Raw genomic sequence first — 22,011 nt, 5'->3', positions numbered from 1 at the left:
TCCATTTGTCTTCTTAATTACCACTTGATTTCCTGGAGGATGACATACACGTTCTCAGCCAGAGTGGGGTGGGGAGAGATCAAATGATGGACTCTGACAATTTCCAGAGACTGTCATTGGTGGGATGAGGTATCAGTAACAATTCAGGAATTTAGTCAGTGTGACCTCAATAACCATCCATGATGGTATATTTATGTTCTAACCACAAAAGGGCACAATATATATATGTCAGTGTTATGGGAAACAGATATTTACCATGTGCAGTTATACAAACAAGAGACCAAGACATCAAATATCATTAGCAAGTTTCCTACTAATTCTAGTATTTTAGTATATATGTTCCCTTCATAGGCATTAACAACTCTGTTACGGAAGTCATATTTTCTACAATCAAGATTGGAGCGGTTCACTTTAAGTTTGAATCTACTGTGTGCTTGTGTATTGTTGTTGAAGAAAATTATGTTTATACCTTTACCTGTTATCTTATATGTGATTGACAAAATAAAGAAATGAAATAAATAAATAAACAAATAAATCCATCTCAAATGCACATCTTTACTAGCTGTCTTGGGAGTGGATTTTCAGCAAGGATCTCAAGTCCATTAATTCATTAATTCATTATTATTCATATTAATAGATATAGATAGATAGATAGACTGAATAGATAGACAGACAGACCAATCGATCCGCTCCAGCGAAAGCCCCGCCCATCCTCTCAACAAATCATATCTGCGGTACTTCCAATGACTTCCGCCACTCCGACCCCGCAAATGGACGTCTCTGAAGTCTGCCCTTGACAACCTGAAGTCACGGCTGAATGAAAGTCGGGAGACGAGAAGCGCCCAGCCTCTTCAGCGCGGATGAGCGAGAGAAAAAAGAGAGAGGGAGAGAGAGCGGCTACGGCGGCCGAAGGGGCTCTTAAGGACACAGAAAGCGAAGTTGGGCCTGGAGAATGGCGGCTCACCTGAAGAAGCGGGTCTACGAGGAGTTCAGCAAAGTGGTGGTCCAGGTAACCGGCGAGGCTCTCGGGGAGAGAAGGAGGGACCGGGGACGGAGGGAGTTCACGGAAACAAGCCTGCCGGGCGGGAGAGTTGCCGGGCCGGGCCGGAATGCAATGCCTGCTTCTTTGGCTGGCTTCACACGACACGCGGAACACGGGTTTTTCTCAACATATGGCGGCACGTTGCCTGATTCAGGCGCTGCACGTACCAAGGAAACGGGCGGGTTCTCACGTTACGCTTGACCCGAGTTGGTACGACCGTGTGGACGCGACGTGGGGATGCTGGGGAAAAAGAATACCCGCTTTTTTATTTTTATTTATTTTTTATTTATTTACTTATTTTGTCCCAACAGTGTATATATAAGCATAAGCATGAAAGTAACTATATAATATAGAAGCATATATATATATGCGATCACACATTGCTCCCAGAAGCACGAAGCTGAAACCTGAAGATGACGAATGAGACTTCGTCGAAACGTTGCCAAGACACTTCCAATTTTACACGGGAGAAAACTCGAACAACCAAAGACCTACATATATATATATATATATATATATATATATATATATATATATATATATATAAGCATCAGCATGCAATAACTATATTAATTGGATATAATGTATTTTATATGTTTTCATATCTAACAAAATGAAATTCAACAGTGAAAAAAGTAAGGTTCTACTTTTAGGCCAAAAAAACAAAATGCACCAGTACCGGATATGTGGTACCTTGCTCAATAGTAGTAATTGTGAGAGGGATCTTGGAGTCCTAGTGGACAACCATTTAGATATGAGCCAGCAGTGTGCAGCAGCTGCTAAAAAAGCCAACACAGTTCTGGGCTGCATAAACAGAAGGATAGAATCAAGATCACGTGAAATGTTAATACCACTTTATCATGCCTTGGTAAGGCCACACTTGGAATATTGCATTCAGTTTTGGTCTCCACGATGTAAAAAAGATGTGGAGACTCTAGAAAGAGTGCAGAGAAGAGCAACAAAGAGGATTAGGGGACTGGAGGCTAAAACGTTTTTATTTATTTATATATTTATTTATTTTGTCACAACACTATATGTAAGCATAAGTATGAAATAACTATACGATATATAAGCATAAGACATAGACTTCAGAGGATAATTAGAACTGCAGAAAAAATAATTGCTACCAACCTGCCTTCCATTGAGGACCTGTATACTGCACGAATCAAGAAGAGGGCCGTGAAAATATTTGCAGATCCCTCACATCCAGGACATAAACTGTTTCAACTCCTACCCTCAAAACGACGCTATAGAGCACTGTACACCAGAACAACTAGACACAAGAACAGTTTTTTCCCCCAAATGCCATCACTCTGCTAAACAGATAATTCCCTCAACACTGTCAGACTATTGACTAAATCTGCACTACTATTAATCTTCTCATCGTTCCCATCACGAATCTCTTCCCCCTTATGACTGTATGACTAACTTTGTTGCTGATAATCCTTATGATTTATATTGATATATTGACCATCATTTGTGTTGATATATTGACCATCATTTGTGTTGTAAATGTTGTACCTTGATGAAGGTATCTTGTCTTTTATGTGCACTGAGAGCATATGCACCAAGACAAATTCCTTGTGTGTCCAATCACACTTGGCCAATAAAAAATTCTATTCTATTCTATTCTACTCCATTCTACTCTACTCTACTCTACTCCACTCCACTCCACTCCACTCCACTCCACTCCACTCCACTCCACTCCACTCCACTCCACTCCACTCCACTCCACTCCACTCCACTCTACTCTACTCTACTCTACTCTACTCTACTCTACTCTACTCCATTCCTCCTATTCTATTCTATTCTATTCTATTCTATTCTATTCTATTCTATTCCTATCTGCATTACTCTAATAATACTAATAGTTGTTGTGGTAATATAATAATAATAATAAAAGAAAGATATATATAATCCATTATAAACAAAACAAAAATTTGACCATAAACTCCGTGTTAATGTTTCAGCAACAACAGCATGAAGAAGTTTCGGCTAAAAAACTCCGGCTAACCAAACCCAGCAAATCTGCTGCCCTTCACGTCGATCTTTGCAAGGCCACCTCACCAGCCGATGCATTGCAATACCTGCTTCAGTTTGCCAGGAAACCAGTGGAGGCTGAAAGTGTGGAAGGCGTTGTGCGAATCTTGCTGGAACATTATTACAAGGTAGGGCAGTTCTCTCGGGGGGACAGAAACTACGTTCGAGATTTATAGGTAGTTCTTGGCTTACGACCACAATGGGAAACTGGATGGATGGCAGATTCCACCTGCCCCTCCTGTTGTGGCCGGTTGGCTGCCAGCGGAGCTAGCAGCAGAGTCAGAGGAGGAGGAGGGGGGAGGGGGAGGGGGAGCCTGGGCAGCAGGGGTGAAAGGCTCCCGGTTCGGACCGGATCGCCTGATTCGGTAGCAATGGCGGCAGATGGTGCAGAGAACCGGTAACAAAAATCCCTGCCTCCCCGCCCATGCCCAGCTGAGCCATGTGATTGTCAGAGGTTGTTTTTTCTTTTTCTTTTTTTACTTTTTAAAGCATTTTTTTTTCCGGCTGAAAAAATGCTTTTAAAAGTTAAAAAAAAAACCTCTGATGATCGCGCGGCTCAGCTGGGATTGTCAGAACCCTTTAAAAGCATTTTTTTTCTACAACCTCTTCGGCCGAAGAGGTTGTAGAAAAAATGCTTTTAAAAGGCTCCTCTGGCGATCCCAGCTGAGTTGCCTGATCATCAGAGGCTTTTAAAAGCATTTTTTAACAACCTCTTCAGCCGAAAAAAATGCTTTTAAAAAGGCTCTGACGGTCCCAGCTGAGCCGCATGATCATTAGAGGCTTTTTTTTTTTAAATTTTAAAAGCATTTTTTTGGCCGAAGAAAAAATGCTTTTAAAAGTAAAAAAAACAAACAAAAAACCTCTGATGATCGCGCGGCTCAGCTGCGCATGGTGGGGGCAGGGATTTTTGCTACCGGTTCTCCGAACCACCCACTGCCATCGCTACCGGATTGGGCGATCCAGTCCAAACCGGGAGCATTTCACTACTGAAATGGCATATTGCTAAGCGAATCATGCAGCTCTCCGTTGACTTTGCTTGCTGGAAACCAGCTAGGACGGTTGCAGACAAAGACGTTTTGACCCCCTTCTCTTATCCACAGGAAACCGATCCCTCCGTGAGGTTGAAAATTGCTTCCTTGCTGGGCTTGTTGTCAAAAACTTCTGGCTTTTCTCCTGACTGCATTCTGGATGATGTCATTAACACTCTTCAAACTGAAAGTAAGTGGTCTCCTCCCAGCTTAAGGAACGTACGGAATTGTGGAGCTCTCGCCTCACAATCAGGAGGCTGTGCGTTCGATTCTAGGTGGAAGCTGATAATTTCTCTGGGCACACAGAATATATCTGCTGAATAAAACTCCGCTGTTGTGTCTGTGCCCCCCCCCCTCGAGCCGGGCCTCCTGCCAGAAAGTGACTTGGAAAGTGAGGGGGAAGGGCCATCAGGACTTACCTCGGGAGCACCGGCTTCCCTGGCTCAGCTCCAGAAGCCAGAGACAGGCCAGGTGGAAGAGATAACGAGGCCTCTGTCCCATGACTCTTTCCCCCCCCAGGCCACGCCTCCAGATCCAGCTGATGGCAATCAAGCTTGGTTGGACCCTAGGTTTCATAGGCAGGAGAGGCTAGAACAACAGAAGCAGGGGTGGGGCAGGCCTAGGAAGTGCTGAGTCATGGAGCCACACCCCACAGGATATAAAGGCAGCAAGAGCTGCTGTGCCTCCTCGTAGCAGGAAAATCAACTGATTAACTAAGAGCTGAAGTTTGTTCCTGGGTGACTCATAGGCGTCGAGGGAGATAACAGAGACACTTTGCAGACGCTCGCTATTTTGCTGCCAGAGTGCCGGCTAATTAAGCCATCACTCGGACGGAGGCAAAGGGGAGACAGAACGTCCGCATTGGCAACAGGAAGGGCAGAACCAGGTCTTCAGCACCTTCCAGAAGAGAGTGGGGGCCATTCTAATCTCTGGGAGAATGATGTTTCAGAGAGAGGGAGCCACCACGGAGAAGGCCTTTCTTCTGGGTCCCACCAGGTGTATCTCCCTCGGGGATGGGATCTGCAGCATTCCCTGCCTCTCCGCTCTGGTGGGTCAGGTAGATGTGACCTGCCAGAGAAGGTCCCTCAGATCACCTGGTCCCAAGCCATGAAGGGCTTTGAAAGTGACAACCAGTACCTTGAATTGTATCCGGAAGCAAATCGGCAAACAATGCAGCTCCTGTTGTGACCCAGGCCCAAATAGGTAGTAGGAAACTCAGTCCCTGAAAAAACAAACAAACTTTATTCGAACAGCTGAGAATTACTTCATTCCCAGCGTCGTTCAACTCAAATTAAAGCAAATGCCTCCCAATACAAATTCCTCAGTTCTCTCGCAAACCTTGGTCTAATTAGCCAAACTGCTAACAGCCTTTCTTGGCAAATGTTCAGAAGTCACAAAAATAAAGACGTAGACAAAGAAGAAGACGAAGCAGAAGACGCAGCTACCAACGTTGTTTTCCAGCAAAGCTCAAATGCCGTTGCTGGTCTTTTAAGCCTTATGGGAGGGGCCAATCATCTCTTGGCCCTACTCCCGAGTTGTCCTCTTTGCTTTAGCTGCTCTTGCCTTCTGGCAGCTCTTCTCATCCGTGAATTAGGAACAGGCTCCTCCTGTTCCTCTGCCTCACTACTATCAGTCTCTGCAGTTCGCACCTCACTTCCCGATGGCCCTGGCCCCACCTCAGCCTCATCGCTGTCCGACTCCGTTGCCAGCTCCGTAGGCTGCTGACGGACCACAACAGCTCCCACAGGAGAGGTGATACATGGGCACACCAGGGATCTGCACAAAACCATGCAGGCCGCTGCATTTTGCACCAACGGGAGCTTCCGGATGCTCTTCAACGTGGTTGTTGCCTTGTATCTCTTTGTGAATAGAAGTGGGGCTTTCGGTTTGTTTTCCAGAATCCCACCAAGTGCTGGCTCAGCTTTTGGATACCTTGCTGGTGATTGGGAAGAAACTTCAAGAGAACCCGTCAGTGCGAGGGCATCTCGTCGACGTGGCTTGCAAGGTAATTAAAAACGGTCAGGCAGTGAAAGAACTCGGGTTCTTTTAAGTTATTTAGTTGCATAGATCAGGAACATTCAATTTCGGCAACTTTCTAAGACACGTGGATCTCAACTCCCAGAATTCCTTAGTTGACGATGCTGGCTGGGGAATTCTGGGAGTTGAAGTCCACAAGGCTTAACGCTGCCAAGGTTGAACAGCCCTAATGCAGATCTATGTCTTTCTACATTTCTTCCCGACACAATGGAAAATTCAAAGATAATAGCAATAGCACTTAGGCTTACATGCCGCTTCACAGTGGTTTCCAGCCCTCTCTAAGCGGTTTGCAGAGTCAGCATATTGCCACCAACAATCTGGGGTCTCGCTTTACCCACCTCGGAAGGATGGAAGTCTGAGTCAACCTTGAGCCGGTCAGGATCAAACTGGTGGCAGTCGGCAGAGTTAGCTTGCAAAACTGCATTCTAACCACTGTGCCACCACGGCTCTTGGTTAGATAGATAGATAGATCTTTCTGCGCCAACTCAGTAAGCTCAAACTGCCCAAGGAGCTGCTGATCCAATTCTACAGAGGAATTATTGAGTCTGTCATTTGCACCTCTAGAACTGTCTGGTTCGGTTCTGCAACCCAACAAGAAAGACACAGACTTCAGAGGATAATTAGAACTGCAGAAAAAATAATTGCTACCAACTTGCCTTCCATTGAGGACCTGTTTACTGCACGAATCAAGAAGAGGGCCGTGAAAATATTTGCAGATCCCTCACATCCTGGACATAAACTGTTTCAACTCCTACCCTCAAAACGACGCTATAGAGCACTGCACACCAGAACAACTGGACACAAGAACAGTTTTTTCCCGAAGGCCATCACTCTGCTAAACAAATAATTCCCTCAACACTGTCAGACTATTTACTGAATCTGCACTACTATTAATCGTTTCATCGTTCCCATCACCAATCTCTTTCCACTTATGACTGTATGACTATAACTTGTTACTGGCAATCCTTATGATTTATATTGATATATTGATCATCAATTGTGTTGTAAATGTTGTATCTTGACGAACGTATCTTTTCTTTTATGTACACTGAGAGCATATGCACAAAGACAAATTCCTTGTGTGTCCAATCACACTTGGCCAATAAAAAATTCTATTCTATTCTATTCTAGATAGATAGATAGACAGACAGACAGACAGACAGACAGACAGACAGACAGACAGACAGACAGACATAGCACTTAGACTTATATACCGCTTCACAGTTCTTTTACAGCTCTCTGTAAGCGGTTTACAGAGTTGGCTTATCACCCCCAACAATCCGGGTCCTCCTTTTACCGACTTCAGAAGGAAGCAAGGCTGAGGCAGCCTTGAGCCTGGTGAGATTCGAACTGCCAAATTGCAGGCAGCCTGCAGAATTGCAGTGTTGTGGTGACCCGCCAGCAGAGCTGGCATCAGATTCGGACACTGAGGAGGTTGGGGAGGAACGTGGGCCAATCGTGGAGTCTGGGGAAGACTCGGACGATGGCTCTGAGTCGGAGGCAGAGAGGGAGCCAAGGCCATCTAGTAGTTCTTTGCTGCCTCCGGAGTCTCCGGAGTCTTGACATCAGCGAGGCAGAAGAACAGCATGAACCTGTTCCAAGTGTGCGCATGCACAGAGCTGCCAGGAGACAGGAACAATTAAGGAAACAGGGTCGACTTGGGAGCAAGGCTTGGAGATGATTGGCCCCTCCCACAAGACATAAAAGAGAAGCGAACGGGACGTGAGCTTTTGCAGGAAGCAATTAGATCATCTGGCCAATTCAAGATGTGAAAATTCTGTTTGTGACTCTGTGCCAAGTTTGGCCTTGCCCTGAGTCCTGAAATTAGCTCTCTGGCGGCGTTCCACGTGAGATAGGTGGGTGTTGATAACCTTCCTCTGAAAGACTGTTTATCAAGCCTTGCAGACTGCAAATGAAAGTAATTTACAGCCATATGAATTAAAGAGGTTTGCCAGGACTATGTTTGTTCTGTTTAATTTCTAAAGAAGTCTAGGTCAGAATATGCATTCTAACCACTGTGTCACCATGCTTAATAATAATAGAATAGAATAGAATAGAATAGAATAGAATAGAATAGAATAGAATAGAATAGAATAGAATAGAATAGAATAGAATAGAATAGAATAGAATTTTTTATTGGCCAAGTGTGATTGGACACACAAGGAATTTGTCTTAGTGCATATGCTCTCAGTGTACATAAAAGAAAAGATACCTTCATCAAGGTACAACATTTACAACACAAATGATGGTCAATATATCAATATAAATCATAAGGATTGCCAGCAACAAAGTTACAGTCATACAGTCATAAGTGGGAGGAGATGAGTGATGGGAACGATGAGAAGATTAATAGTAGTGCAGTTTTAGTAAATGGTTTGACAGTGTTGAGGGAATTATTTGTTTAAGGAGAGTGATGGCCTTCGGGAAAAACCTGTTCTTGTGTCCAGTTGTTCTGGTGTGCAATGCTCTATAGCGTCGTTTTGAGGGTAGGAGTTGAAACAGTTTATGTCCAGGATGTGAATATTTTCACGGCCCTCTTCTTGATTCGTGCAGTATACAGGTCCTCAATGGAAGGCAGGTTGGTAGCAATTATTTTTTCTGCAGTTCTAATTATCCTCTGAAGTCTGTGTCTTTCTTGTTGGGTTGCAGAACCGAACCAGACAGTTATAGAGGTGCAAATGACAGACTCAGTAATTCCTCTGTAGAACTGAATCAGCAGCTCCTTGGGTAGTTTGAGCTTACTGAGTTGGCGCAGAAAGAACAAAGGTCTGTTGGGCCTCTGGTGGCTCAACAGACTAAGACAGTCTGTTATTAACACAGCTGCTTGCAATTACTGCAAGTTCAAGTCCCACCAGGCCCAAGGTTGACTCAGCCTTCCATCCTTTATAAGGTAGGTAAAATGAGGACCCAGATTCTTGTGGGCAATAAGTTGACTTTGTATATAATATACAAATGGATGAAGACTATTGCTTAACACAGTGTAAGCTGCCCTGAGTCTTTGGAGAAGGGCGGGATATAAATGCAAATAAAAAAACAAACCAAAAAACAACAACATAATAATAGTAGTAGTAATTTATAAGGGCATTCGTGGTCCCTCCTGACATCGAGACAGCAGAAAAACCATGGTGGGGGGGAATCTATTCTTCTCTTTTGCTCCGCAGCATCTGACGGATTCCTCGCACGGTGTAAGGAACAAATGCCTGCTCCTGATTGGCTGCCTGGGGACAGTGGAGAAAGGTGGCACCACGAAGGAGGTGGAACGCCAGTCTCCCAAAGACGTGCAGAAGATCATCGGGGATCACTTCAGCGACCAGGATCCACGAGTCAGGACTGCAGCTATCAAAGCCATGGTAGGTCTCCATGAGAAGAATGAAGATTTCGAATTAATGAGATGGAAATACAGCCCAAATCCTGTCACATTTTCATGTTAGCCTAAGTTCTTTGAATTGCTATAACAACAGTCTGGTGTATTTTTTCCCCCTCCTATAGTTGCAGCTCCACGAAAGGGGATTAAAGTTGCAGCAAGCCATTTATAACCAGGTAATGATGATGTCCTATATCACTTTAGCAAGGGGCTCTTAATATTCGATGAATGCAAGAGAAGTATTAAGGGAATCTGCTTTGATTTCGGTGTAGTTCTTAAGGCACCAGATTAGAAAGCAGGAGACGGCGAGTTCTAGTTCTGCCTTAGGCATGAAAGGCAGCTGGGTGAGTTTGGGCCAATCACCAGGAGACGGTGAGTTCTAGTCCCGCCTTAGGCATGAAAGCCAACTGGGAGATTTGGGCCAATCACCAGGAGACGGTGAGTTCTAGTCCTGCCTTAGGCATGTAATCCAGCTGGGTGAGTTTGGGCCAATCACCAGGAGACGGTGAGTTCTGGTCCCGCCTTAGACATGAAAGCCGACTGGGCCAATCATCAGGAGACGGTGAGTTCTAGTCCCGCCTTAGGCATGAACACCAGTTAATAATAATAATAATAATAATAATAATAATAATAATAATAATAATAATAATAATAATAATAATAATAATAATAATAATAATTTAATTTGTATACCGCCCTTCTCCCGAAGGACTCAGGGCGGTGAACAGCCAAAATAAAAATGACAATCAATACACACAGTAAAATAAAAACACTAGTTAAAAAACTTATTTAAATTTGGCCCAAATTTAAAAATACATTTAAAATCCCAAAAACAGTTGGGTGACTTCAGACCAGTCCCTCTCTCAGTTCAATCCATCTAACAGGATTATTGTTGTTGAGAAAATACAAGGAGGAAGGAGTGTTCCCCGCCTTGAGTTATTCATAAAAAGAATAAAGGAAGGATACAAATCAAATAAATAAAAGAAAAAAGGCTCAAAAGTTGCAGCATTTGGATAGATACGCCACTTAAACATAGCAATAGCACTTAAGAGTTATATACTACTTCACAGAGCTTTCCAGCCCTCTCTAAGCAGTTTACAGAGTCAGCCTCTTGCCCCCAACAATCTGGGTCCCCATTTTACCCACCTCGGAAGGATGGAAGGCTGAGTCGACCTTGAGCCTGGTGAAATCTGAACTGCCGAACTTGTTGTGTCTCGCCCGCTTTCACCGCAGCCGGGGCCTTCTTATCTGCTTCCGAACACTGAGGAATGTCCTAGCATGCCTCCCGGCTCCAGCCCTGGCTCCATGCCCAGACAGGCTGAGGAGGAAGAAGTACCTCCAGCCCCCAGCTCTGGCTCCATGCCCGGGCAAACGGAGCAACTAGACCCCTCCCCCTCCCCCACAGCATGTGAGCCTGAGGAAGGTCAATTACCAACAGCTGCCGACTGGAGTGACCCTCGCTTCAGGAGAATTGATAGGCGGCGGCGACAGAAGGAAGGGAGGGGCAGGCCTGGATAAGTGCTGAGTCATGGAGCCACACCCCATGGCCTATATAAAAGACTTGCTTTCTGGCATTCTCTGAGTCAGGCAAAGTCGAACATATCTTGCTGAAGTCGGTTCTAACATGAATTCAAGCTCAGGGCTCCTCTGCTTGTACCAGCCTGCCTGCCTGCCCTCTCTGGCCATCAATTGAATCCTTTCACACTTGGTTGTAGCCAAGGAGCCTGTATTTACACGAACAAAAGAAAGGCTTGTATAGGGAGCAGTCCTGCATCCTTGGTCCGAATTTCCTCCATGGCCTTTCCTTTGCATGTGTCAGGTCTTGTGATGACCCGGGGCGTGACACAAAGGCAACACAGCCCGAGAGAACCGATACGAGTCCCTTTATTATCACCAACTGTATCCCCAATGTCCCTTTCAACTTGCCGGCCTGGAGAGAGAGCTCTTCCACCCACCTGTAACAATCTGGCTGGCGATACTTCAGCCCCAAATATTGTAAGCCGAAAACTTCCAACTAAAAATCCAACAAGGCAAGACCAGGGAATTAATTCTGCAGGGCAAGCAAAATAAGGAATTCCACAAGTAAAGTAGCACAACTGTAAATCAAACGTGTTGGGAGGATGCCAGTATTCAAAGAAACACCAGATAAACTCAGCGTTTGTTCCCGACAACTGCCCCTCCCATTTGCCTCTCCTTTTAAACTCCATCAGCAGCTGTGCCTTGTAAAGAGAATCTGGTCTCTTTCCTCCCTCGTAAGCCACGCGACCCACTCACGTTGCTCTCTTCTCTGCTCCTCCCTGCGCTGCCTTGGATGAGGAGGGGGTGGGCCTTGGTCTTCGTCTGAACCCCCTCTCCCTTGTTCTACCTCTCCCCTGCTCTGCCCAGCCTGACTTTGCCCTTCCCCAGTTTCTTCCACAGCCAACGGATCCACTCTCTCTCTGTCAGCTGTTCCTCTTTCCCTTTGGATTCAGACTCTTTTCTTCACACGCTTTTAAAAAACTCCAAACACCCAGGGTTGTTTTTTCCCCCTCTTTTTTTTAAACTGGCATTTTGAGGTTGTCAGATTTTGAGCAGGGGAGGGAGGAGGGGCTGAATCGCTATTTTAAAAATTGGAATTTTCCCGGCATGGGCTGTATTTCATTGTGGAGAACGCTCTAAAATCAATATCTAATAGAAGATGGCGTTGTAAGTCGAGGACAACTTGTAACACGATTGTTAAGTGAATCTAGCTTCCCCATCGACCTTGCTCCGTCGGAAGGTCGCAAAAGGGGATCACGTGACCCCTGGGACATTGCCTCCGTCGTAAATATGAGTTGACTGTCAATCCCGCGAGTGTTGGGGACGCTGCAACGGTCATAAGTGTGAAAATAGAATAGAATAGAATAGAATTTTATTGGCCAAGTGTGATTGGACACAGAAGGAATTTGTCTTGGTGCATACGCTCTCAGTGTACATAAAAGAAATGGCCCTAAGTCCCTATTTTCAGTGACGTCGTAACTTCGAACGGTCCCCAAGCGAACTGTTGTAAGTCAAGGACTACCTGTAAATGGTGAAATGGTTGGCCGCTAATAATATCCTGGGAATCTTCCATTGCAGGCTTGCAAACTCTTAATGGATGATTACGAACAGGTCCGGAGCGTCGCGGTGCAACTCACCTGGGTCCTTAGCCAGCTTTACACAGAAAGGTAGGTGCAAAGTATATAAGGTAAAGGTAAAGGTTCCCCTCGCACATATGTGCTAGTCGTTCCCAACTCTAGGGGGGCGGTGCTCATCTCCGTTTCAAAGCCGAAGAGCCAGCGCTGTCCGAAGACGTCTCCGTGGTCATGTGGCTGGCATGACTCAACGCCAAAGGCGCACGGAACGCTGTTCCCTTCCCACCAAAGGTGGTCCCTATTTTTTCTACTTGCATTTTTTACCTGCTTTCGAACTGCTAGATTGGCAGAAGCTGGGACAAGGAACGGGAACTCACCCTGTTACACGGCAGCGCTAGAGATTCGAACCACTGAGCTGCCAACCTTTCAATTGACAAGCTCAACGTCCCCTAGCCTCTGAGCCACCGTGTATATATACTGGTGGCCAAAATTGGTGGGAGACTTTTGGGAAAAGTGTATTTTCTAAAACTAGCTAATAACACCGCTTTTTTTTTGGGAGTAGTGCCATAAAATTCTATATCAATGGAAAGATAATTGAATCAAGAATGTCATGCAATAACTTTTATAATCATAACAACAATAACAACAACAACAGCAGAGTTGGAAGGGACCTTGGAGGTCTTCTAGTCCAACCCCCTGCTCAGGCAGAAAAAATGGTATAAACTAGTGGCCAACATTGTGACCGGGGACACAACAACGGTCATAAATATGAACCCGTTGCCAAACATCTGAATTTTGCTCACGGGTGACCATGGGGATGCTGCAAGGGTCGTAAGTGTGAAAAAGAGTCATAAGTCACTTTTTTCTGGGCTGTTGTAACTTTGAACTGTTGCTAAAGGAATTGTTGTAATATCATTTCTCTCTCTGTTTCTGTCTCCGTCCCTCTCGCTCTTTCTTTCTCCCTTCCTTTCTCTCTCCCTCCCTCTTTTTCTCCCTTTCTATTTCCCTCCCTCTCCCCTCTCTCCCTCTCCCTCCCTCTTTCCCTCCCTCTCCCTCCCTTTCTTCCTCCCTCTTGCTCTTTCTTTCTTTCTCCCTTCCTTTCTCACCCCACTCCCTCCCTCCCTCTTACCCTCCTCCCTTTCTCCCTTCCCTCCCTCTCTCCCTCCTCTCCTCTCTCTCTCTCTCTTTCTCCCTTTCTCTCTCCCTCCCACTCCCTCTCCCTCCCTTTTACCCTCCCTCTCTCTCCCTCCCTTTCTCTTTCTTTCTCCCTCCCTCCCTCCCTTTCTCTCTCCCTCCCACTCCCTTCCCCTCCCTCTTATCCTCCCTTCCTCTCTTCCCCCTCCCTCCCTCCCTCTCTCTCCATCCTTCCTTCCTCTTTCTCTTTCTCTTTCCCTCTCTAGCATTGTCCCCATCCCATCTTCCAATGAAGAAATCCGGCTGGTCGACGATGCTTTTGGGAAGATCTGTCACATGGTCAGTGACGGGTCCTGGGTTGTTAGAGTCCAGGCTGCTAAGCTGCTGGTAAGATGGGTTCTCCTCCTCCTCCTCCTCTTCCTTTCTCTGTTGCCATGGTGATCGTCACTAATCTGCCAGCTGGTCCATGAAATCCAAGATGTTTAATTGTTCTCTCCCTTTATGGTCGATCTGCCTTTGTGCTGAGCTTCTGGAAGCCTCACCCTGAAGCTCAAAAGGGAAGCCAGGGAGGAAGTGGGGGGGGGGGGAAATTCCATTGTTGAGTCTCTTTCATTTATATGGGGGCAAAACGGGAGTTTGGCAGACAGCAACATCCTGATCTGACCAGAATAACAAAACGGAATAACACGAGTTGGAAGGGACCTTGGAGGTCTTCTAGTCCAACCCCCTGCCAAGGCAGGAAACCCTACACCATTTCAGACAAATAGCTATCCAATATTTTCTTAAAAATTTCCAGTGTTGGAGCATTTACAACTTCTGCAGGCAAGTTGTTCCACTTATTGATTGTTCTCACTGTCAGGAAATTTCTCCTTAGTTCTAAGTTGCTTCTCTCCTTGATGAGTTTCCACCCATTGCTTCTCGTTCTGCCCTCAGGTGCTTTGGAGAATAGCTTGACTCCCTCTTCTTTGTGGCAGCCCCTGAGATATTGGAAGACTGCTATCGTGTCTCCCCTAGTCCTTCTTTTCACTAGACTAGCCAGGCCCAGTTCCTGCAACTGTTCTTCATATGTTTCATCCTTCAGTCCCCTAATCACCTTTGTGGCTCTTGTCTGCTTGAGTGGGTTATCGGAGGGCTCTCTGAACTTGGCAATTTTAAGACTTAACGTAAAACATCATAGAATAGAACTGTGATGGTGAACCTATGGGTGGGACACAAGCTCCGCTTCGGCACAGATGCGCGTGCCGACCAGCTGATTTTTGGGCCTTCTGGGCCCACCGGAAGTAGGGAAACAGGCTGTTTCCTGCCTCCGAAGGGCCTGGGGGTGGGGTGGGGAAGGCTGTTTTCACCCTCCCCAGGCTCCTAGAAAGGCTCTGGAGCCTGGGGAGAGCAAAAAACGGGTTTACTGGGCCCACCATGCCAAAAGTGGGGGGAGTGCGGGATGTTTGTGTCGCACGTACATGCACGGGGAGGGGGGGGGCGAGACACAAGGAATTATGGGTGTGGACACGCGTGTGTGCGACAGCCCCGTGCACCCCCCCCCTGGTGCGACCACTGCTTTTGGCACGCGATGGCAAAAAGGTTAGCCATCACTGGAATAGAACTTCCATCTCCCAGAATTCTCTAGGAATTCCCCCAGGGATTCTGGGAGTTGAAGTCCATAAATCTGAAAGTTGCCAAATTTGGAGACCTCTGTTTTAAAGCACATATTTGTTATGATCTTGGCCTCATTCTGTTCAAAATGACTCGAAGAGCTCTCTACCCACCTCTCAGACCGGGACTTAAATGATTGTTTTTAACTTTTATTGGGCTGGGGATTAAAATGAGATTTCTGATCAACGGTCTTCCCCACCTGTTTTCCAGGGGTCTATGCAGCAAGTTAGTTCTCATTTTTTAGAACAGACCTTGGACAAGAAGCTGATGTCAGATTTGAGGGTACAGTATTCTGTTTTGTTTTGTGCTGGGCTTTATATCTGAATATCCAATATCCTGGGAGGCTGGTAATTGCACACTAGAGTCTTTCGAATGCTCTCTGGTTTTATTTTTATTACTGTGCTCTACCCCTACTCAACCTCTCCTGTACTCTCCCCCTGCTCTCAATCTACTCTACTCTCTACACTCTACACTCTACACTCTACATTCTACTCTACATTCTACTCTACATTCTACTCTACTCTATATTCTACTCTATTCTATACTCTCCTCTCCTCTACCCCTGCTCTATCTCTACTCTATTGTACTCTACTTTGCTCTGTTCTGCTCTGCTTCCTCCTGTTCTACCTCTACTCTATTCTACTCTACCCCTGCTCTCACTCTACTCTACTCTTCTCTACTCTACACTCTACTCTACCGTACTCTCAGTCTACTCTACTCTACTTTTCCCCTGCTCTCACTCTACTCTACTCTACTCTACACTCTACTGTACTCTCAGTCTACTCTACTCTTCCCCTGCTCTCACTCTACTCTACTCTTCTCTACTCTACACTCTACTCTACTGTACTCTCAGTCTACTCTACTCTTCCTCTGTTCTCACTCTACTCTACTCTAGCGCTAATCCCTACTCTATTGTATTCTACTTTGCTTTGTTTTGCTCTGCTTCCCCCTGTTCTACCTCTACTCTACTCTACTCTCCCCCTGCTCTCACTCTATACTCTACTCTACTCTATACTCTCACTCTACTCTTCTATACTTTACACTAGTCTACTGTACTCTGTCCCTACTCTATTGTACTTTGCTCTGCTCTGCTTATCCCTGCTCTACCTCAACTCTACCCTACCCCTGCTCTACTGGCCTGGCTGCGGTGGCCCTGAGGGACGCTGTTGAAGGGCATGTGGGGCAACTCCAGCACCCCCCACATGCCTCGCCTCATTGCTGTGGCACCGCAAGCAACCAGACAGGCAGTCAGCTGCGCAGGCTCTTAAGTAGGGATTTATTTTGGGGGTAGGGCTTATATTAGGCGCATGTCCAAAAACCCATGCTAGGGCTTATTTTCGGGATAGGTCTCATATTCCGGGAAACAGGGTATTAAAAATGCCTGACTTCCCTTGACCGTTTGGTCTCCACAGCGCAAACGCACCGCCCACGAACGGGCTAAAGAGCTGTACAGTTCCGGGGAGTTTTCTAGCGGCAGGAAATGGGGGGACGATGCCCCAAAAGAAGAAATAGACACGGGAGCCGTCAACCTCATTGAATCAGGGGCCTGCGGAGCTTTTGTGCACGGCCTGGAAGACGAGATGTACGGTGAGTTGGGGAGCCCTTTGGATCTTTTTCAGGGAGTGGTCCTCCCCTCCCCAGAACTTCGGTTCTCTGCCTTTTCATCTGATTTTTAAACCCTTATTTCAGTGCGCTGGTGCATTATTCAAAAACCCCAACAACTCCCCTGCGTAACCAACTCCAAAATTGCAGAAAGCCTGGCCACTTAATACCAGTAGTCCTCACCTTACGACCACAAGTAAGCCTCAAGTTCCAGTTGCTAAGCATGACAGTTGTAAAGTGACTTTTACCCCCATTTTACGACCTTCCTGCCAACAGTTGTTAAGGGAATCACCTCAGTTGTTAAGTTAGTCACACGGTCGTTAAACGAATCGGACTTCACCGCTGACTTTGCTGGTCGGAAGGTCGCAAAAGGGGATCGCGTGACCCCGGGACACTGCGACCGTCGTACAGTGCATTCAGAAAGCATTGAGGAGTTGAGGACTACCTGTATAGATACTCCTCGAGCTATGACCACAATTGAGCCTGGAATTTCTGCTGCTAAGCGAGACATCTGTTAACTGAGATTTTTCCCCATTTTACGACCTTTCTTGCCACAGTTGTTAAGTGAATCAATTAAGTTAGTAACCTGGTTGTTAAATGAATTACAGCCCCCGGGAAGGATACGTGCAATGAACGTTTGTGTTGCTGCAGAGAGTCTCCCCTTCAAGGTCTACTTTTGTGGGTCGGAGGGGGGCAGAAAGTCCAACTTGGGGTCTGTTTCAGCCTCCTGGTGGGGGGCTTTGGGCGAAGGATGGAGGGAAGAGCCACTGGTGGCGAAGAGCCAGAGGGCCTTGTTCCAGCGGGACAGCATCATGGCCTGGAACTGGCTGACCATCTCAGCCCACTGAGTCTCCAGGCGCCGGTACCTGGCCTTGCCCTCCCACAGGTCTTCCCTCTGCTTGGAAAGCCTATGCTCGTAGTCCTCAGTGAGGTGCTTCTGCTGAGCCTCCTCCTCGGTCAGATCCAATTTGAACTGAGCTGTTTTGCCAACTCTTTCTCATGGTGGCTGCTTAGCTCCAACAACTGCTTCCTGTTGGGGCCCTAAGGAGCCCAGGCGAGGAGGGGCTGAAAGGGGAGGGGTGAGTAGAGGCTGATGAGGCATCCCTCGACATGAGTGACATTGAGTTGGTCACACCCACCCAGTCACATGACCACCTGGCCACGCCCACCCAGCCAGTCATTAGACAGTTCATATTAGTAGTCAGCTGGATTTATAATTATGAATTTAGTCGTCCCCGAGGTCCGAAACGGTGATCCCTGGTTTAAGCTGCTAATTTTGAGACAGGGATAAACTGTTTCAGAAAACGTAGCTTCCTTTTCCAAATCCAGCAGCTGGCTTGGACGCCAAGAAATTTGAAAACGCAGGAGCGGGGCTGTTGTGTCCTCCCTCGCCTCCGTCTGAGTGATGGCTTAATTAGCCAGCACTATCAGCTCTGACAGCAAAATAGCCAGCGTCTGCCAAGAGCCTCCATTATCTTCCACGATGCTGGTGAGTCACTCAGAAACAAACTTCAGCTCTTAATCAGTGGATTTGCCTGTTACAAAGAGACACACCAGCTCTGGCTGTCTTTTATTTATTATTTATTTATTTATTTATTTTTCAAATTTATATACCGCCCTATCTCCCTAAGGACTCAGGGCGGTTCACAGGCAGTTAAAATACATATAAATACAGATTAAAAACAACAATTAAAAAACTTATTCTATTGCCAAATTTAAAAAACAATATAAATAATAAAAAAAACCTTAAAACCAATAACTTTAAAATCTAATCCAGTCCCGTGCAGATGAATAAGTGCGTTTTAAGCTCGCGACGAAAGGTTCGGAGGTCCGGAAGTTGACGGAGTCCTGGGGGGAGTTCGTTCCAGAGGGTGGGAGCCCCCACAGAGAAGGCCCTTCCCCTGGGTGTCGCCAGACGACATTGCCTAGCTGACGGCACCCTGAGGAGTCCCTCTCTGTGAGAGCGCACGGGTCGGTGAGAGGTATTCGGTAGCAGTAGGCGGTCCCGTAAATAGCCCGGCCCTATGCCATGGAGCGCTTTAAAGATTGTCACCAACACCTTGAAGCGCACCCGGAAGGCCACAGGTAGCCAGTGCAGTCTGCGCAGGATAGGTGTAACACGGGAGCCCCAAGGGGCTCCCTCTATCACCCGCGCAGCCGCATTCTGGACCAACTGAAGCCTCCGGATGCCCCTCAAGGGAGCCCCATGTAGAGAGCATTGCAGTAATCCAGGCGAGGCGTCACGAGGCGTGGTGACCGTGCATAAGGCATCCCGGTCTAGAAAGGCGCAACTGGCGCACCAGGCGAACCTGGTGGAAAGCTCTCCTGGAGGCGGCCGTCAAATGGTCTTCAAAAGACAGCCGCTCATCCAGGAGAACGCCCAGATTGCGCACCCTCTCCATCGGGCCAGTGACTCGCCCCAACAGTCAGCCGAGGACTCAGCTGACTGTACCGGGATGCCGCATCCACAGCCACTCAGTCTTGGAGGATTGAGCTTGAGCCTGTTTCTCCCCATCCAGACCCGACGGCTTCCAAACACCGGGACAGCACTTGATAGCTTCATTGGGGTGGCCCGTGTGGAAAAGTACAGCTGGGTGTCATCAGCGACAGCTGGTACCTCACACGAAGCCACTGATGATCTCACCCAGCGGCTTCATATAGATGTTGAACAGAAGGCGAGAATCGACCCCTGCAGCACCCCACAAGTGAGGCGCCTCGGGGCCGACCTCTGCCCCCCTGTCAACACCGTCTGCGACCGGTCGGAGAGATAGGAGGAGAACCACCGATAAACGGTGCCTCCCACTCCCAATTATATCCTGTGGGGTGTGGCTCCATGACTCAGCACTTCCTAGGCCTGCCCCACCCTTGCTTCTGTTGTTCCCGCCTCTCCTGCCTACGAAACCTAGGGTCTAGCCAGGCCTGATTGCCATCAGCTGGGTCTGGAGGTGTGTCCTTGGGGAGGGAAGAGTCAGGATGGAGGCCTCATTATCTCTTCCACCTGGCCTGTTTCTGGCTCCTGGAGCTGTCCTCACTGTCCAAGTCACTTTCTGGCAGGAGGCCCGGCTCGGGGGGCGCAGACACAACAGGGGCAGCTCAGCTCACGGTCTCTCAAAGGAGTGGATTCTGGCGTTTCCCTTTTCCCGTCTCTCTCTCACGCAGCCTGGATCTGTTTTTCAGAGGTCCGGATTGCGGCGGTGGAAGCCCTCTGCATGCTGGCCCAGTCTTCGCCCTCTTTTGCCGAGAAGTGCCTGGATTTCCTGGTCGACATGTTTAACGACGAGATCGAGGAAGTGAGGCTGCGGTCGATCCACACCATGAGGAAGATTTCCAACAACATCACTCTGCGAGAGGATCAGCTGGACACGGTGCTGGGCGTCTTGGAGGCAAGGCTCTTCCCCCCCCCTCCCCCCCCCATCCTTCTTCTATTTGTTCTTCCTTTGAGTCCACCAGAGACAATTGCTGTGATCGTGAATGGATAAATGTCCTCATTTGCATTGGGTTGGGTCCCCGTGAGTAAAATTCTGCATCCTCCCTAGCCCTCTCCTCCTCTCCTTCTCCTCTCCTCCTCCTCCTTCCTCCCTCCCTCTCCTTCCTCCTCCTCTCCTTCCCCTCCCTCCTCCACAGCCCTCCCCTTCCCCTGCCCTCTCCTCTCTCTCTCTTCCTCCCTCCTCCCTTCCCTCCTCTCCCTTCCTCCCTCCTCCTCCCTTCCTCCCTCCCTCTCCTCCCTTCTCCTCCTCTCCTCCTTCTCCTCCTCTCTTCCCCTCCCTCTCCTCCTCCCTTCCTCTCTTCCCCTCCCTCTCCTCCTCCCTTCCTTCCCTCTTCCCTCTCCTCCTCCCTCTTCCCTCTCCTCTCTTTCCTTTTCCTCCTCCTTCCCTCCCTCCTCCTCCTCTCTTCCCTTCCCTCTCTTCCTCTCCTCCCCAGCCTTCCCTTGCCCTCTCTTCTCTTTCCCGTCCCTTCCTCCCTCCCTCTTCCCTCCCTTTCTTCCCCTCCCCCCATCCTTCTTCTATTTGTTCTTCCTTTGAGTCCACCAGAGACAATTGCTGTGATCGTGAATGGATAAATGTCCTCATTTGCATTGGGTTGGGTCCCCGTGAGTAAAATTCTGCATCCTCCCTAGCCCTCTCCTCCTCTCCGTTCCCCTCCCTCTCCTATTCTCTCCCCTCCCCTTCCTCCTCATCCCTCCCCCTGCCATCTTCTCTCCTCTCTTTCCTTTTCCCTCCCTCCTCCTCTCCCTTCCCCTCCCTCTTCCCTCCCCCCTCCTCCACAGCCCTCCCCTGCCCTCTCCTCTCCTCTCTTTCCTTTTCCTCCCTCCTTCCCCTCCCTCTCCTCCTCCTTCCTCTCTTCCTCCTCCTCTCCTCCTCCCTTCCTTCCTCTCTTCTTCTCCTCTCCTCCCCAGCCTTCCCTTGCCCTCTCTTCTCTTTCCCGTCCCTTCCTCCCTCCCTCTTCCCTTCCCTTTCTTCCCTCCCCTTCTCCCCAGCCCTCCCCTTCCCCTGCCCTTCTCCTCTCCTCTCCTCTCCTCCTCCTTCCTCCCTCCTCCTCTCCTCTCCCTTCCCCTCCTTCCCTCTCTTCCCCTCTCCTCCTCATCACCCCTGCCCTCTTCTCCCCTCCTCTGCTTTCTTTTCCTTCTCCTCCCCTCCCCTCCTCCCTTTCCTAGCATTGTAGCCTTCTCCATAAAATAGGTGCGTGATGGTGAACCTATGGCGTGCGTGTCAGGTGACACACAGAGCCCTCTCTATGGGCATACGTACCGTCTCCAGTTTTTCTTCTGGTTTCCAGCGCACAGATACGTGCCAGCCAGCTGATCTTCACGTGCACCGGAGCATCAGAAACCTGAAGACCAGCTGGCCGTTGTGCATGTGTGTGCCGGAAACCCAAAGACTAGGTGGCCGGCACACACATGCGCTCTGGCTACCTGGCCTTTGGGTTTCTGGCGCTCCAGCGTGCATGTGTTCCAGTTTGGGTACTGGAAAGTTCACCATCACTGGAATTGGTCTTTCCATAACATCTCCAAATTAAGATGCA

General features: G+C 47.9%; 1 protein-coding gene across 1 annotated transcript in view; it reads left to right on the top strand.

Annotated features, from left to right (window-relative positions):
* The first annotated feature begins 875 nt into the window (after positions 1-875).
* Positions 876-22,011, top strand: part of INTS4 (integrator complex subunit 4) — a 50,112-nt gene continuing 28,976 nt past the window's right edge. The window contains exons 1-11 of the mRNA XM_058186543.1: positions 876-1,009; positions 3,013-3,210; positions 4,183-4,300; positions 6,009-6,115; positions 9,309-9,497; positions 9,637-9,687; positions 12,608-12,696; positions 14,004-14,124; positions 15,598-15,669; positions 16,800-16,974; positions 20,167-20,372. Coding sequence (XP_058042526.1) covers positions 953-1,009; positions 3,013-3,210; positions 4,183-4,300; positions 6,009-6,115; positions 9,309-9,497; positions 9,637-9,687; positions 12,608-12,696; positions 14,004-14,124; positions 15,598-15,669; positions 16,800-16,974; positions 20,167-20,372 — 1,383 coding nt within the window. The 5' untranslated portion in view covers positions 876-952. The remainder of the gene's footprint in view (positions 1,010-3,012; positions 3,211-4,182; positions 4,301-6,008; positions 6,116-9,308; positions 9,498-9,636; positions 9,688-12,607; positions 12,697-14,003; positions 14,125-15,597; positions 15,670-16,799; positions 16,975-20,166; positions 20,373-22,011) is intronic.

The sequence above is a fragment of the Ahaetulla prasina genome, chromosome 5, assembly GCF_028640845.1.
Source record: "Ahaetulla prasina isolate Xishuangbanna chromosome 5, ASM2864084v1, whole genome shotgun sequence".
Taxonomy (NCBI): domain Eukaryota; kingdom Metazoa; phylum Chordata; class Lepidosauria; order Squamata; family Colubridae; genus Ahaetulla; species Ahaetulla prasina.
This window is presented reverse-complemented; position numbering and strand designations above follow the sequence as displayed.